This window comes from Anthonomus grandis, chromosome 11 (assembly GCF_022605725.1).
Source record: "Anthonomus grandis grandis chromosome 11, icAntGran1.3, whole genome shotgun sequence".
In the NCBI taxonomy this organism is placed as follows: domain Eukaryota; kingdom Metazoa; phylum Arthropoda; class Insecta; order Coleoptera; family Curculionidae; genus Anthonomus; species Anthonomus grandis.
Genome location: NC_065556.1, coordinates 3,564,512 through 3,583,498, shown reverse-complemented (window position 1 = coordinate 3,583,498; position 18,987 = coordinate 3,564,512). Strand labels below are relative to the sequence as shown.

At 33.7% G+C, this 18,987-nt stretch overlaps 1 protein-coding gene across 2 annotated transcripts in view; it reads right to left on the bottom strand.

Annotated features, from left to right (window-relative positions):
- LOC126742157 (protein melted) overlaps window positions 1–18,987 on the bottom strand; it is an 86,775-nt gene that overhangs the window by 55,779 nt on the left and 12,009 nt on the right. For both annotated transcript variants that reach the window (XM_050448732.1, XM_050448733.1), the window contains exon 7: window positions 4,652–4,861. In XM_050448732.1, coding sequence (XP_050304689.1) covers window positions 4,652–4,861 — 210 coding nt within the window. The remainder of the gene's footprint in view (window positions 1–4,651; window positions 4,862–18,987) is intronic.

Below are 18,987 nucleotides of genomic sequence, written 5' to 3'. Positions count from 1 at the left end.
AAGGCCGTATCAAGAGTTAGAACAACTTTAAACACCAAACGACATAACAGACAAAATACTGTTATGTATCATTTACAGCTTAATGGAAAAAACATACCAACCTGTAAAGCCTGTTTTACGGCTACTTTTGATGAAACAGCTAGATTCATCGATACCGTTGTTAAAAAGAAATTAGCTGCAAAGTCAGGAATAGTACCACTCGATAGTCAAGGAAAGAGTGCACCAGTCAATAAACTAACCGAAGCAGATATTGAGAATGTTCGTGCTCATATCCGTTCAACTCTTTACAAATAAAGATTAAACAACCCAAAAAGGATCCGTGTCAAAATTGCGATCAACTTAACATGAAGATTAAGTTAAACGAAAACGATAATGAACTAAAGGAAAAATTAAAGCAACATCATGACGAAGCTGATTTTGCCTTTCAAGCCAAATCTACCAATAAGGAGCTTTCAAAAGATGATCCTACCATGAAAACCATAACGTTTGATATGCAACAATGCTTGCCAACCCCTTTTGTTTAAACCTCTTTGGCATTTTATAAAAGGTAATTATGGACGTACAACTTGACGGTTCATGATTGTGATGATGGCCAGGCGTTCTGCTATATGTGGCATGAGGCGGTAGCAAAAAGGGGCGGTGATGATATCAGTTCTTGCCTTTATTTTTATATTATAAACGATTTACCTAGTAGTGTAAAACATTTAACAATGTACTCCGATACGTGTGGCGGACAAAACAAGAATAGCTATGTTGCTGCAATGTGCATGAAAGCTTTACAAGACTCGGAAAATTTACTAACAATCGATCACAAAATTTTAGTGTCAGGGGATACGCACATGGAGTGCGATTACGACCACATCATTATTGAAAAAAGAAAGAAAAAACATTGCTTGCCAATAGAACACCCCCATGATTAGGTGCAGTTGGTGCGGCAATAAGGAAAGAAAAACCCTTTTGTTGTCCGGGAAATGAGGCAGAGTGATTTTCTTGCATTTTCCAATATGTTTAAGGGGCCACTTGTAAATAGAAAACTCAAAGGTGAGTATAATTAGAGGCATATTCGTTGGTTACATTTTGACAAATCTAATATAGGAACTCTTTTTTATAAAATATCACTTCAAACTTCGGAGGAATTTAAAAATGTTGATTTTAAAAGGAAATCTGGAAAAGATCGTATAATATTCACTGCCAAACAAAGTTACATTGGACCAGTTCCTATATCTAGTGAAAAGAAAAGTAATCTTATAGATCTGCAGCCATACATTAGCGACACTTTTGCGGATTTTTATAAAAATTTGACCACCACCAAAGACAAAAATCCTGATACATATCCTGATGCAAGTTCAGATGAATCAAGTGATGAGTAATATTTTATTCCTCTTAAAATAATTTGAATATGTTCTTTGTTTTAAAATTAAATGCTTTTAAGTTGAAGAAATAGTAATTCGAGAGTGTAAACTCTCATCTTCAGGAGAATAACTACAAAAGTAATGGTCTTAAACTAATATAAGTACAAACGCAAAATGATGGAAACTTACCCTTGCACTGACATTTTCGCAATAATGCCACACCTTCTTATGTTAAACCATATAGATTACCTTTTTCACAAAAAGATGAAATACATAAAAAAGTAACTAAAATGTGCCAAGTTAAATGGAATTCTCCTGTTTTATTGGTTCCAAAAATAGAAACTGAAGATGAGAGTTTACACTCTCGAGACATGTAGAGAATATATATATAAATTTTTCTACATTTATTAAATATTGGAGGACGACTTAAAGACTTTTACTTACCTTAAATGCTTTTGTTGGTACATTAGTTAATTAAAATAATATTTCCAATCCTTCGTTTTTTTTTTATTGTGTAATAAGAGTTATGTCAAAATTTTAACAAATCTAAATGTTGTAAGTCAAAAAAAATGTAAATACTATTTTATACACTAGAAAAGTTTATTTACTTTACAATAAAAAAGCTCCTTTTATTCTACTTGATTTTAATCAAAAACAAATATATGTTTAAAATTTTAGTCACAGCCCAAAATAACACTTCAAGTGCGAATTACTCAAACTCGCTATTTTTGACATACAACTTTTTTTCCATGCACCCGCGATATTTTATAGGCGTTCATTTTGTAAAAATTTTTAATTTATTTTTAGGCCTGATGATGCTCCAATAGGAGCGAAACACCTGTAACGTATAAATTGACCTAATTTGGTATATCGATAGAGTAGTTATAAGAGCCTCGTTTGACATATTTAACAGGAAGTGACACTAACTTTTTTATTTTAAATGGGTCAATTAGTATATTATTACGTATTTTGATAGAAATTAACATTTTGAGAATAATCATACCGCATTTGCTACTTTTTGTTTTATACTCATAGACAAAATAAATTTTTTAACTTTTAAAATAGGGTGCCATGAATGCGTTGAAAGTTTTAATTTTTAATCAAGTAATCATGGAAAAATAATATTCCTTGTATTTTATTACTTGAATATTTTACACGCCTACTTTCTAATTAAATATAAAATTATTAAGTCAAAAAAAATGAACGAATTTAATAAATAAAGTCAATAAAAATAGCACAAATGGCTTTAATTGATTCAATAATAGGGGGCTTTGTAATCACTCGCCTGTCTATTTTTTTTTCTTCTGACATAACCCATATCTTGTCAAACGTCAGATTACTATTTGAGAATAAAGGAAAAAATTTTTCAATGCAATATTTTTTTCAATATCTTGATATTTTATCTTCTTACCTAATGAAAGTATGTTAGTAAACATTAAAATTCTTTAAAAAAACTGAGACAAATTTATTTAAATAGCAAATAATAATTGTGCTTGACAAGATGTCATGGATTATGTCAATTAAAAAATAATTGAAGAACGCGTCAAAACGCAGCCTCCTATTTAATAAATCAAAGCCTTCTATGCTATTTTTATTAAGTAAATGCGATTGTTTATGTGCCTTAGTTTTTTTCTTCTTATGGCCTTACTTATCAGTCGATTTAAAAAATTATCATATGATGTAAAAGATTTAAGTCATTAAATGCAATGAAAACTATTTTTTTCTTGATTACTTGATTAAAAAATAAAACTTTCAACACATTCATGGCACCCTCTTTTAAATTTAAAAAAATATGATTTTTTCTTTGAGCATTAAACAAAAAGTAGCAAATACAGTATCATTATTCTCAGAATATAATTTTCTATACAAATACGTAATAATATACAATGTGTCCCATTTAAAATAAGAAAGTTAGTGTCACTTAGTGATGACAAACAACTGAATATGTTAAAAGACGCTCTTATAATAATTCCATCGCTATACCAAATTATATTTGTTTATCTTAAAGTGTGAAATAGTTATTAAGTGTTCCCTTTTCCTGTATCACGCGGTATACATATATTTAATGAGACCGTGACTTTCAGTTTTTTATTTTATTTTGGTTTATATCATATTTGTTGGTATTTAAAAATATGTATGTAGAAATAAGTTTAGAAATTTAGTAGGAGGCTTAGAGGAGGCCTATAGTCGGATTACCGAACAGATGAAGTAAATGATGTGCGCGAAATATAGGCCCGCCCATCAATGCAAGCTTGGCAGATTTAGACGAGGAGAATTATGCCTACTTATTTTAAATTATTTTACTGTACAGCTTTGCTTTGTAAGCAGCTTTTTTTAAAATGTAATACGGTCGCCTATAAAATGGGTCCAAACTGATTTTGAGGTTGTGCCAGGTAATGATATAATAATCCTTTTTAAGTATTTTGTTATGGAAAGTTATGTTAATATATTGGGGTTTACCGAAAAGGGATAGGTAATCCTTTTAAGTAATCGTGCCAGGTCAAACATTTAGGGTGTAATTGGCCAGGTTCATCAGAACCGAGCGCCACCTGAGCGCTGGAAGTTTTGCCTATAATAGTAAGGACCAATAAAAATTGCCATACCCGAGCAACAATCGAGCGCTTTTTTCTGATGAACCCGGCCGTTATAAAATATAATTTTATGATCATAATCTGGTTTTGAGAATTACTTAAGTAGCTTTTATCTTTTTTTAAATATGTGTTTTAAAATGAAAGAAGGAATAACAAGTTAGCGGCTGTGCTGGTAGGCCTGTGAGATTTAAATTTATAGATTGAATATAAGTATATATTTGTTCCTTATTTAAAAAAGGAACAAATACTACATTTATTTTAATAAATTTTTTACACATTATGTTTATAATTACGTAAAAAATTAAAATTATTTCATCATCTCATCCTGGGACACACTGTATATTAAAAATATTTATTATCTGCTGCTTCTGCTATAAACGTACTCTTTTCTTGGGGGGTGTACGTTGCGCATCAGCCATTATTTGTTAACAAACAAATTAACACAAAAATAAACACAATCTCAACTTTTCAATATTGCGAAGATTCAAATATTCGAATAGCAGAAAATTTAACCAAAACGATCTAAAGCCGCTCGACTAATAAAATGAAATAAAACCCCAAGTCATGAACCCTATCGAGGCTCTAGGCCACACCTCCGGCGCAGAACGATCACGTGACCACTCCATCTGTTCGGTAACCCAAGTATAGTCCGCCGCCTTTTGTTATGATCACTGATTGTTATGGTAGAACTTATTTATTTTAACTTACCTTGCTCAATTTTCCAATTGCACCGATAATCTGCGCAGCAAGGCACATCGTCTGCGGATGACGCTGCGCAACTTGCTTAATCGCGGTCACATGGTCGGCCAATAAAACTGGTTGTTTCTCTGCCATGTGCACGAAGATTTGCAATGTTGCTGCAGCAGTCACCGCGCTGGATAAATATTCGCAAAGCTGAGGTACGCTGGCCTCTAATAACTGAAAATGAATAAGTCTAAATTCAGAATAATAATCATCAATTGATGTCAAAGAGACTTAGATATATGACCAAAGGAAGAGAAAGTATACTCAAAGTCTCACAAATCAAACGTCTATTTAAAGGGTTACGCGTTTCGCCACATTAGGGCATCATCAGACCTAAATAAAATCATCAAAATTAAATATTAAGGAACAAAACGTTAATTAACAGAAAAGACATACAAAAACTACATACTTACTCTCACTAACGTAAATAAAAATATAAAATATAATATGTCTACAACATCGTGTACCGTTATTGACTATAATATGAACTTTAAAACGCCAAATATCACCGAAATCCAGTACATTTTATACATATTATCTTAAAAAAGAACCAAAACAAATACAATCATGCAAGAACAAAAATACCAAAGTTCTTTTTTTAATTAAATAGGGATTGAACCAGAGACGAGGATTTAGGATTAGATGAGGTATGTCTTTTCTGTTAATTAACGTTTTGTTCCTGAATGTTTAGTTTTGATAATTTTATTTAGGTCTGATGATGCCCTAATGCGGCGAAACGCGTAACCCTTTAAATAAAGATTTGTGAGTCTTTGACTTTGAGTATACTTTCTCTTCCTTAAGTCTATATTGATTGATAATCTGCAATGGTCAAAAAAACGTATCTCCCCATTAAACGTCAAGTTATTAAATGTCCGTCAAGAGTATCACAGTTTTAAGTGTATGATATTATTTTTGTAAACAAAAAACATTGGCAATAAATAAGATTAAGGTTATGGTATGGCAGATGTGCTAAAAATAATTCTTGAAAAAAGAAGTGTAAATATTGCAAAAAAAAGTAACCGAGGCCTGTCAGTGTGTAAAGTGTAAGGCAAACTACCATCCAAGCTGTGCTGGCCGAGTGGGAAGCGTAAATTATGACGGAAAACTCGTGTACGAGGTCCGACTATTAAATAACGAGACTGCGTGCGTAGAGGGCGCCCCAAACGGGTGGGGAAAAAATGAGTAGTGCGTTGGGTATCTAGATATTCTGTCTATGCACGTACCAAAACACGTTTTCGTCACTATTACAGTATTCGTGCTATAGCGGTTTGAAACGAATGTATTTTCTTCTCGTGCCGAAAACCATGTGTGACGAAAAACAAGAGCAACGCATCAATCTTAAATTTTTCGTTAAATTGAAAAAAACTCCGACTGAGTGTTATAAATTGTTGCAAGAGGCCTATGGGGAAAATTCTCTCTCTCGTGCGCGTGTTTTTGAGTGGTGTAAGCGCTTTAGTGAGGGCCGAGGGAGATGAAACTGTTTCAACTCCGGAAACAGTGACCAAAATCAACCAAATTGTGCGTGCAGATCGTCGAATGAGCACCCGGATGATTGCCGAGGCTGTAAACGCCGATAAAGAAACGGTTAGAAAAGTTTTACACGGAAAATTAGACATGAAAAAAGTCTGTGCGAAGTTGGTGCCAAAAAAACCTGACTCCTGACCAAAAGCTCTTCGTCAACAGGTCTGCTCAGATTTCCTTGAAAGGTTAGAAAAAGATCCCGGACTGATGAAAAACATTATTACTTTCGACCAAACGTGGATTTTTCAATACGATGTTGAAACCAAGCGGCTATCGATGCATTGGAAGACGCCTGAATCGCCCAGAATAAAAAAAGCAAGGATGTCCAAATCAAAATTCAAGGCAATGTTGATCGTTTTTTTCGACATTAACGGTATCGTGATGACTGAATGGGTTCCAGAGGGTCAGACTGTCAACCAGACTTACTATTTGTCAGTTTTGGCAACACTGCGAGAACGAGTTCGTAAGAAACGGCCCGAGTTGTGGAAAAACAACTCGTGGATTTTGCACCAGGACAACGCACCTGCCCATAACGCGCCATCTGTGAAGCAGTATTTGGCCGGTAAGCGCACTCCAGTGCTCGAACACGCGCCGTTTTCGCCAGATTTGGCCCCGTGCGACTATTTTTTGTTTCCGAAGATAAAATCTGCTTTGAAAGGGACCCGATTTGAGTCGATGGAAGCGGTAAAGCAAAAAACGGCAGAGCTCCTAAAGGCCCTCACCAAAGAAGACTTCCAGCGCTGCTTCGATCAATGGAAAAAGCGTATGGAAAGATGTGTGGCGAGGGGAGGGGAGTATATTGAAGGGGAGCATTCAAATGTATAATAACTTTTATAATAAAACCCTTTTTCGAAACCAGTCTCATTATTTAATAGCCAGACCTCGTATTGTCAATACTCTGAGAAAAGTGAGTTTAACCAACCAAAACAAAGGAAAAATGTGAAAACTCCTTAAATTTGCTGACGGAAATGGATGTAAACCAGTATTAGACTAGCAGTCGTACGAGACGGTCGTGTTTTAAGTTCGTGGGAGGCTACGTCGGTACTCAGTTTTGTTTTGAATCGACGTTCTATATTCTGCTTATACCAATGTTTTTAAAATCTAACAATCAGTTCCTGTTTTAACTAAACTAGACTTGTTTTGCTGACATTGACTTTAACGTGAAATTATTGAACTTTAACCGCAGGACGTGCTAGTGTGTTTGTTTTTACGCGTATTTCCTGGTTGGGTTCAAGCTCAAGTTCCTAGGGAATTTTGCTCATATTCGCAGATCTCAATGGCTAAATTAGTAATAGATAGATTCAGATTTAAATGTCGTGTAACAAAAAAGTATAGCAATTTCGTTTGTATTGGATGTAATAACCTATTGCATCAAAGTTGCCTGGAAAGAGATTTCAAATCGCATATAAAGTTTGGACAGAAAAAGGTATTGTGCTCCAAAAACTGTGACATTTTTGACATTTATCCTGATAAGAAGTTGGAGGTTGTTTTAAAAGTATTGGAGAAACTAAAGCAAAGCATTTTTGAATAAAACTCTGATTTAAAAATCAATGTGGAAGAGTATGATAAATTACTGGCTGAAAAGAATATACAAATAGATGCTCTACAAGAGTCTAATGATGAACTTAGCTTGAAGGTTGACGAATGACAGAAGATTTTGAGGAAGAAATCATAGCTGCCGAAAAACAGTTGATAGTGACTTTAGAGAAGAAGACCAAAGGGGTAGAAGCAGTTAGGCAGAAGATGTCTGATGTGGAAAATGAAAGAGCTTCCTTCGAGAAGGAGATTGTTAACCAGACTAAAACTATTGAGGATCTGCAAAAGACAATCATTGATTTAATGGATACAAACAGATCTATGATCTCAACCTTTATCTTCTGAAAAGTGACAATAAACTCATTGTGATGAAATTTGTCAACTTAAACAAGAGATTTCAAAATTTAATTCACAGCAACCAATTTGCTTTGCAAACGAACACCCTAGTAAAACAACTGCTAATAAAACAATTCCTGAGATAGCTCCACCCAAGAATCAATCCCGGTATGGAGCAAAATCTTTGATGGAGGAACTGGCAATAGCAGCAATTGAGAAGCCAAGAAAGAGTGAAGTTGATAAGATAATCTTCCGATTGACAACAAAAAAAAATTTAATATATGGTGGCCGAAACTGTTCCAGTGCTCTAACTGAAATTATGGATAACTCTTATTCAATAACAGGATGTGTTTTTAGTAACTGTACATGTGATTTTTTGGCAAGTAATGTTTTTAATTGGGCTATTGATTATGGAGAAAATAATAGTTTTGTAATTTTTTTAAATTTATCTCACACAAGACAAACACTCCCTAAATTAAAAAAGTTGATGTCTACAAGTAAATTTACTAATTTAATTTTTACTCTGTACTATGTCCTGTCTCATATTATAAAACTATTAATAATTATATTTCAGCCTTGTCTCGTAAATAAGTAGAACATGTAGTATCTCCGATGGCATCGTCTCACACAAATTCAAAGCAAATAACCCCCCCCCCCCCCCCCCCGTCCTGCATACCTAAATCCATTGCATACCTTCAGTCTTCGTTTGTGTGTCGAGTCTACCATATGTACCGCTCCGCTTTTCGAAATTATCGATTTTTATTTTGTACCGTGTTACCGTGTTGTTCATTGTTCATTAAATAAATAGGTTAATATGCCTAAGCACAGCCGTAAACGACAACATTCTCGTAGTCGATCTAGAGAACGGAAAAATCGGCGTTTAGAAAAACGATTGGCCGAAATGCAACGACAATTAGATGAAATTAATAGTCGGGAAAAAAGGCGTCGTTTGGAGAGTATGGGGAGCTCTAGAGGCGGTGATGCCGGAGAACCCAGTGCATATTCTTCACCGTATGATAGTGATTTGTCGCCTCGCCACTCTGTTCGTGAAACAGTTAGGGTGGATGTCACCAGTTAAACAGTAAGTACCAAATTGTACGTTTTTGGTGACGTACATTTTAAATTGTATGTTTTTGGCAACATACATACTTGTTGTTTTTGGTGACAACATAATATTTTGAGTATGTTTTTGGTAACATACTTACCTACATTAATTTGTTATTTTTGGTGACAACATAATTTAATGTTTAAAGTATCTATGTTTTTGGTAACATAAGTACATATATATATTTGTTGTTTTTGGTGGCAACAGAATATTTTTAGTGTGTTTTTGGGAACATGCCAGTTTACATTGTTTATTTTTAGTGAAAAAATAAACTTAATTTTAAAATTATGTTTTTGGCAACATATTTTTTGTACAACCAACATGTATTTGTTGTTCGAGACATGATATGTGTTTTTGATAACACTTTAATATGCTTATTGTTCTGATTCTGTTTTAATACAAATTAGAAATTAACATGTCTCTTTTATTGCTTCAGGTGATACTGAACAGCAAGAAAATAATCCTCAGCCCCCGATCGTGCAATCAGAGGAAGCAAAAGAAAAATCTTTGAGTTCTGAGGTTTTGCAGATACTTGGCGATGAGCCAATAAATAAGACCGTCTTAGGACCTCCAATTTATGAGGCAGTAGTCCCTCGCTGGAGTAATATTTTACAGAATAGTTTAAGTGAGGAGAATATTCAAGTTCTTCTCCAAAAACATATAATACCCGAAAATTTTAAGTCTCTGGAAGGACCTCAGTTAAATCCCGAGGTTAAGGCAGCCTTAACTGCTTAAATACTCCGCAGAGATGAGCGCCTGGTGCGAAAACAGCAGTTTGTGGCTGCAAGCATATCAGCAATTTCTCAAGCCTTAACTTTGATGCTAGCTGAAGAAGGGGAGGCAACAACGTATATATGCAATACCTAAGTAATGCTGGCCGCCTATTGTGTCATCTACACCATCTTGACACCATGACACGCAAAGATCTTATTTCTATAAATTTGAATAAGGACCTAAAAGATACGCTCTCTACTGATAATTTTTTGTTTGGTCAAGCATTGGAAGAACGAGTGAAGGCTGCAAAAAACCTGGAAAAATCAGGCGAGGAACTTACGCAGGTTAAGCCGAAAACTGCTAAGAAACCTGTCAGTCGCACTCATTTAAACTCCAGGGGTCCAGCTTAGTTGCAGGGGAGCACCCGAGCTGGACAATATTACAAGAGACCTTATCCCTACCAACGCCAACAGCAGAAGAACCATCCAGATCAACGGACGGAAAGGAAACCGAGGGAACTGCCCAAAACACAGATGGAGAGGTTCTGTCGACATCGACAGTAAAGCAACCCCTTGCTGGGTAGTGTATATGCCGGTAGATTAAAATATTTTGTAAATAAGTGGAATGAAGTTACTAATGACAAATTTATTTTATCATATATTCAAGGTTATATATAGGTTGCCTTTTATTAAAAAGCCTATTCAAAAATATGGTTTTTTAAAAAATGGTAAATGGTCTGTTTCTGAAAATAGTTCCATTAACTCGTCTATTGAAGACCTTTTAAAAATTGGAGCTATTAGTAAAGTAACACCATGTAAAAATCAATTGTCTACCCTTTGGTTTAAACTCTGCTCCCTTAGTATTCACCAAGATCAGTACCAAGATGTGTACTATTTGTAGACGATTTTTTGCTATTTGGTAATTCCCAAAAAGAGTGCCATAATAATATCATGTCGACTATCAAATTATTACAAAACTTGGGTTTTATTGTTAATTACAAAAAAAAAGTGTATTATGTCCCTCAACTTGTATTCGATATTTAGGATTTTTATATAATTCTACAACAATTACTGTTTCGCTACCTAAAGAATAAATTTTAAAAGTTTTAAAATTGCTAAGAAAATTTTCAAATTCTCGAAATTGTCGAATAAGGGAATTTGCTAGATTTCTTGGTACTCTTTGTTCCATTTGTCCTGCAGTTAAATATGGATTTGGATGGAAATTGGATTGATACCAAAAGAAAATGGAAATATCTTCTATACTCAAAGAAGATTTTAATTGGTGGCTAACAAATTTATCTACAGCTAATAATGCGATTAAAAAAGATTCTTATTGTATGGAAGTTTTTTCTGATGCTTCAAATACTGGTTGGGGGGATATTGTAATAGGAAAAGAATACATGGTTTTTAGACCGAAAGAGAAAAAACTTATCATATAAATTATTTAGAGCTAAAAGCTGTTTATTTGGTTTTAAAACATTTTGCTGAAAATGCTTCAGATTGCAATATATTATTCCGAGTTGACAATACAACTGCCATGGTGTACAGCACCAATCCCTAAATAAATTATCTCGTATTATTTGGCAATGGTGCGAGGGTAAAAATATCTATTTATATGCCAGTTATATAAAGTCTAAAGACAATTTTGAAGCAGATGCACAATCCAAACTTAAATTATCCAAAGAAACCGAATGGGAATTAGTTTTCGAGGCTGACGAACGTTTACTTTCTTTTAGGAACGTGCCTCATCCACTTTGGCGAAAAATTTCCCTGGTGCAGGAGTGTTATCCTCCAAGCCCTGAGAGCTGGTTCAGTACCAGAAGAAGCTTTAGAAATTTGCTTGGCCTCCGTTACTACCGCTACAATTCAACAATATAATTCAGGTCTTAAACTGTGGTGGCAATTTAGAAAATCTCGAAACATGAATGTTTATTCAGCCTCTGTCCCAGATATTTTTAAATTTTTTACTACTCAATTTAAAAATGGAGCTACTTATACGTCTTTAAATTCATTTAGAGCAGCTCTTACTCAAATTTTAGGGCCAGAATTAACTTCGGATTTTAGAATTAAGAGGTTTTTTAAAGGGGTCCATAGTTTAAGACCTACTGCTCCCAGATACAATTACACATGGGACCCCTCTATTGTTTTGACATATGTTAAATCTATGTCTAATGAAACATTAAGCCTTCAAGACCTCACATATAAATTAGAAATCCTTATTGCCTTGGCTACTGGTCAGCCAGACAGACTTTAGCCAACATAGAAGTTGAAAATATTATTATAGATGAAAACAATGTTGAGGTTAAAATACCTAAAAAACTTAAAACTTCAGCCAAAGGTCGCATTCGACCTACTCTTCTTTTGCCTTTCTTTAATCAAGATAAGAAAATTGGTCCAGCTAGAACCTTAATTGAGTATTTAAATAAAACCAAGAATTTAAGACAGACGTCAAAAAATCTTTTTATTACCGTTAAGAAACCTCATAGAGATGTCACTTCTCAAACAATTTCTAGATGGTTAAAGGTGATTCTAAAGAAGAGTGGGTTGGATACGAATCAATTCACAGCTCATAGTACTCGCCATGCTGCGACGTCTGCAGCTGCGCGAAAGGGAGTATCTTATGACTCTATTCGGCTTGCAGCTGGCTGGTCGGAGAAATCCTCTGTTTTTGCCAATAATTATAACAGACCTTTGCTTCAAAAAGACAATTTTGCAACAACTGTTCTTAGTTGTTAGTATTATGATGAGTTTTTATCTTTAAGTTTCTTGTTTCTAATGTTAGTATAGGAAAATATTTTCCAGATTTGTTATTTGTCATATTAAGTAGGTACATTTTTATTAAGATATAAGTTATCTTGAAAAATAAATGTATAACCATATTATGTTGTTGCCATCCTTAGAATTAATGTTTTATGTACATACCAATTCTAAGTGTGTGCCTAATATTTTTTCTCGTTATTCTGTTCGTTATGTTGTTTAATTATTATTAATATGACATGTTTCCAATGAAAATTGTTGCAACTTGCTTTAAATAGCTACCTGTTCTACTTATTTACGAGACAAGGCTGAAATATAATTAACAGATCAAACGAACTTACCTGAGTGAAGTTCGATCTGGATTATATGAAGCCTTGTCGAAGTAAATAAGTCCCTTCCCTACCCTATTATTTATTTCCCTTGGTTGCAACAATGTAGCTTTGAAGAAGACTGAAGGTATGCAATGGATTTAGGTATGCATGACCGGGGGGTTTTTTTATTTGCTTTGAATTTGTGTGAGACTCGATGCCATCGGAGATACTACCTGTTCTAGTTATTTACTTCGACAAGGCTTCATATAATTCAGATCGAACTTCACTTAGGTAAGTTCGTTTGATCTGTTAATTATATTAGCCAGTTCACGATGAAGAATTTTTGCAGTATCAGAGTTATTAGAATAACTAAGCATAATGATAAATTTCGCCACTCTATGCATTCCCTCTGTAAATTGTTGTCCTTTTATGTGAAGTGGAATAATATTGTCTCCAAGAGGATTGTGATAAAATCAGTACGAACCAATTTTAATTTTGATGCTCATGTAATTGACGACCCTGTAAATATTGCAACTGATGACTCTGTAAATATACAGAACGAGTCCCTCAGCACTGTAGCCGATTGCGAGAGTGACAATTTTTAGATGGAGGTCCAAAGGATGTTCTATCAGTTTAATTTTATTGAATATTCAGTGTGTTATAAATAAGGTAAATGAGTTAGAGTTATTGATGGATTCTCTAGGATTCCCAAATATTGTAATCCTAACCGAACATTGGTTGAAGCAAGATGAGCCACTGGGGTTGGCACTATGATATTGATGCATTATTATTTAATTTTTATTTATTCTTTTCTGCCAATAGCAAATTTGGATTTCCTTCTTAAAGAAAAAGTGTTTAAATTTTCAATAGCCTATTGTAAAAAAATTAATTTGTAAAGAAAGTTGTGATCTTTTTTTTGGAAAAATTAGAATCTTTATTGTCACATCTGTCAGTCAATGCTAATATTGTTGTATCGGGTGATTTTAACATAGACTTTCTGAATTAATACAATAATACACTTAATAATAAACTTCATCATTATTTCATCCTCTCTACTCGATTATGTTTTTCCTTAAATTTGGGCAGTGGTAATATTATTTGTAACTGTACAAATGCAAGACTATCTGACTATGAAGATTTCTCATTTTATATGTCAATGTTTAAAACCCAAGATCAAACAAAAAACAAACGTGGCAGCCTTTATACTAAGAGTAATTTTACAAAGAGTCTCTTTGCCAAAGAACCAATTGGAATAGAGTTTTGGATGCGGATAATAAACTAAAAAAATTTCACTTTTCTATCTTGAACAAATTCAATGAGGCCTTCCCAATTTTTAATAAAAACAATAAGTGAAACAAGCCATGGTATACAAGGGCTTAAAAGTTTCAGGAAAAAATATGAAAGCCTTACATCACATATGTAAATTTGCCATGGATCATGATTCATTTCGGGTCTATTTCAATAACTATAAAAAGATTTAAAGGAACACTATTGCTGTTTCTAAAGCTTTGTACTATCGTAGGAGAATTGATGAGTCACCAAATAAATGAAAAGAATCATATCATATTGTTAACGAGTTGATGGGGAAAACATAACTCTTGAATTGGAATCCAATCTACATACAGACAAACTGAACTCTTACTACTGTAACATTGCTTCTGAACTCACCAAGGATGTTTTAAGTAGATATACAGCTCAGGATTAAATGAGACCTGTAAATATGGAGGAGAAATTTTTCTTTAATCCTACTAACATTTTGGAGGTCAGAGATGTTAAGAGAAAAAATAAAAATAAAACATTAGCAGGTTGGGATCAAGTCTCTTAAAGGATACTCTTGGCATTACCACCCAACACCCTTCAGGCATTTGTAGATTCATTAAATGAATCTTTCACTTCAAATACATTGCCCGATTATCTTAAACAAGCAATTATTGTTCCAGGTCATGAGGGGAGAGACTGAAGCAGTCCTTCCTACCAAATTTAAGATTGTTGAAAGATTGATTAAGGTGAGAACGATATCTATTTTTTAAATTCTGAGCGCGGAACAGTTTTGGTTTCAAGAGGCCGAGCACGGGTGATGCTATTTTTGATCTTCTTCAATTTCTTTATAGCACACTTAATTCCGGTGAAGTTGCTGCAGCAGCGTTCTGTAATATATATCCAAGGCTTTTGACTGTGTGGATTAGGGCTGGCAAAAACCGGCCAAAATCGAAACCGGTAAACCGGTTTTTTTAAAAACCGGTTTCGGTTAAAACCGTTTATTAGAAAACTTCGTTTTAAAACCGAAAAAACAGATACGGTTTTTAAAAACCGAGAACGGTTATTTGAAACGAGAAACGGTTTTTCAAAACCGAAAAGGTTTTTAAAATCGAAAAAAACAAAAAAAACCTCATCACCCTAAAAATTAAAAATGTATAGTTAATCATTCGGAAAAGATTAGTCTATAATTAATCGGTTTTTGATTGCTATCAATTTGACAACGGATTTTACTATGAATGAGCTGTGATATGTGTTTTACACATGGTGAACTAGAATAACTACAGTTAAGAGGATTATTCTTAATACTACGGTGAATACCGATTAAAAACTCGATTTTATACAAGTAGGTATATTCAGATTCAAGAATATCTACAATAACATCTACATACGAACGCAGATAAATTTACTAGGAATTAATTTATTTTTGATTTAGCATTATTTAGCAGAATTCTGTATATTATATGGTAGAACGACTAGTTAAGCAACGACAGGCAGTCATAAACGTCCTCCAAAATCGCGTTTTTACCTCCAGGTCTCAAGCCATCAGTTTTGAATTAAAAGAATCGGATTGGAATATGTTAGAGGCACTCGTAGTTACTTTAAACCCGTTCACCTTAACTACAGCAATTATGAGCTCAGAAAACTCTCCAACCATATCAATAGTTTTGACAATTGTTCAATCCCTTTTAGACAATTTTTTAACTTTCGATGATAAATTTGCCTTGCCTGAAATAAAAAAGTTTAAAGAGATTGTATCTAAGCAGATAAAGTCAAGATTTGATGTTAATGACACTGAAGACGTCTGTCAGACCAAAGCAATAAAACTCCACGATACAGCAAATTTTGTAGACCCGCGGTACAAAATGCACAAAAGTAGTTTTGGAACCATTGTAAAAACTAAGTTAAAGATTAACCAGCTTTTGTCACAAACACCAAATACGATAGCTACTAATTCTGGTTCCCCACTAGATGAGACTTCTGTATCACTTTAAAAAACGGCCTTAGATTTTCTCTTTCCGACAAAGTTGCAAGACGAAATCAACACGTCGCAAGATCCTGTGAAAAGGGAAATTGAAATATATGTCAAAGAAAATCAAATAGATAAAAACTCATCTCCATTAAATTGGTGGAAAATAAACGAGCCAAGATTTCCTTTTATGAGTCAATTAGCTCGTAAATATCTTGCCATAACTTCTACACCTTCAGAGCGAGTCTTTTCTGATGCAGGGAATATAGTTTCAGCCAAAAGAAACTGTTTGAAAGCAAACACAGTAAATATGTTGGTTTTTCTTAACAATAATCTAAAACTCCAAATTCTTAAAACTAGTAGTTTTCCTTGAGTTGCATTTTTTAGGGTTGAAAGGGTTGTTTAGGGTTGCATATTAATATTAAGAATATTATATGTTTTTATTTTGAATACCTATGTCTTTACTTTGAATTAAAAATATGTATTAATTTACTCAATTTATGGAGTTTTATTTAAGTTGTCCAAAGTCAATTTCCAATAAATATTCTAGAATCCTGCTCACTGCTAACCAAAATTCAACTTAACAAAGCCGTTTTTTTATTTTGATTTGGGTGGTTTACCTTTAAAATCACGGTCATAGTCAACCAACAATCCATTAACCACCCACGTAATAGGTTTTTGGTTTTGGTCAAAAGTTCAAAAACGGCGGTTAACCGAAAATTGATTATTCGGTATTTGATTTACTCGAAAACCGATTTGCTTTATATTCGGTTTTAATTAACCAAAACCGTGGTTAATCAAAAACCGATTAATCTATTTTTGAAAACCAATTAACCGAATATCCGGTTTTGGGATCGGTTAACCGAAAACCGATTAATCGAATATCCGATTTTCGGTTTTGGCGAAAACCGGTTAATCGGTTAACCGAAAAATCAATTTCGGTTGCCAGCACTAGTGTGGATCACAGAATACTGTTGTGGAAGATGGAGAGATATGGTTTTAGAGGGTCTTTTTTAGGTTGGTTTAGTTCCTATCAGATTGTATCCAAAGGGTTATTGCTCTGAAAAACTACAGACTACTACAGGGGTTCCACAAGGTTCTGTACTGGGGCTGTTGTTTCTTCTTTATGTTAACGACCTACCTTTGCTCCCATAAAAGGTAGGGTTACTATGTTTGCAGATGACACCATCATCATTTGGCATGGAAAACACATTGACCAACTGAAAATGTTTCCGGATGCTGACTTGCTTATGATTAAGGAATGCAAATCGACTTTGTTTTAATACGTCTAAAACAAGTTTCTCTGTTAAGTCTCAAATGTTCAATGGATTCTGTCACTATCAATGAGGTGCCGATTTCAACCAAACAGTGTTGGAAGTTTTTGGGATTGACAATTGTCAATCAACGAAGATGTCTTAGAATAATTTCTAAGAACTTAGATGTTGAAATTGCAAAAAATGCTTATCATGCCCTTGTGGAGTCATATCTTCGCTATGAGATTTGTTTCTGGGGATCATGTACCCACTATCTCTTTAATACAGTATTTGTTCTGCAAAAAAGAGCAATTAGAGACCTTTGTCGAGTGAGGTGTCGTGGATCTTGTCGGCATCTTTTTGTGCAAAATAGAATATTGACCCTTTGTTGCTTATATATGCTTGAAATAATAACTATGGTATTCAAAAAGCACCAGCAGAAAATTGTAGGAGGCAGTTCGTTTGGAACTCGTCTTACATACACCCTTCGGTTGCCCGTTCCACATTCAGAGCAAGTGAGCAGTGTTTTGTCCTGATTCCCAAACATGTATGTGTGATTTGAGAAAAAAAAATATTGTAACTCCATTTGCTTTCTGATGTCTATTAATCCTAAGTTTTACTGACTTAGATTTAATAAGGCTTTGTCAATAACTCTGTTTGGGACAATAAGGCTAATAATTTAAATAAACAATCGTTCCAACAATATATTCCTTCATTCAAGTGAACAATGGGAAAAAAAAATATGACCCAAAGAGGTGTGCACAATTTATGTCCGATTTATTTGATGATATTATGAGCTAGACCAGGGAATTAAAGAAAAAAACGTCATGCTGAACGAAAAGATACAAACTCTGGAAATTAAGTTTGAGGAATTGGAAGTAAAAGGGAGAACTGATAATTCTGCAACCAGCTAAAAACACAAGTACTGTAGTGCACAAAATATTATCTGCAATGAATATTCTGGAACACATAAAGTGTGTAGGTCCTATTTTGGCCAAATTCTCGGACCGAGAAATGAAGAAATGTATTTTTAGTGAAATTAGAAAAAGAAAAGGGCTGAAGCTTAGGGAGTGTGACCTTATTTATAAGCCAACAGACAAAAATAATAAAATATATTTAAAAGATGATTTACCCATTAACAAAACAAACTTATTTAAAAAGGTAAGGGACTTTAGAAAGGAAAAAAACTTTAACAAATATTATTATTTCGGTCTTTTTGTACGAATGTAGTTATCTATTTTAAAAAAATGACAAAGACACTGTAATAAAAATTAGATGTGAAGTAACAAATAATATTCTTATTTACATTGAAATAACATAATGTTGTTTACCGTCTGTGTACTTCTGTTTGTACTATTTTTTTGCTTTTTGAGTGACTAATAAACGTTTCTATTATTATTATTATTATTATTATTACACCCTGCCCTACCTATAGACAGATACAAGTAGAAAAGTAGAAGTTTTTGTATTTGTTTAAATAATTCTTTGGTTGAAAATGTTATTTCCTTATTATTTAGTAATTATTTTTAATATGCATTTTTG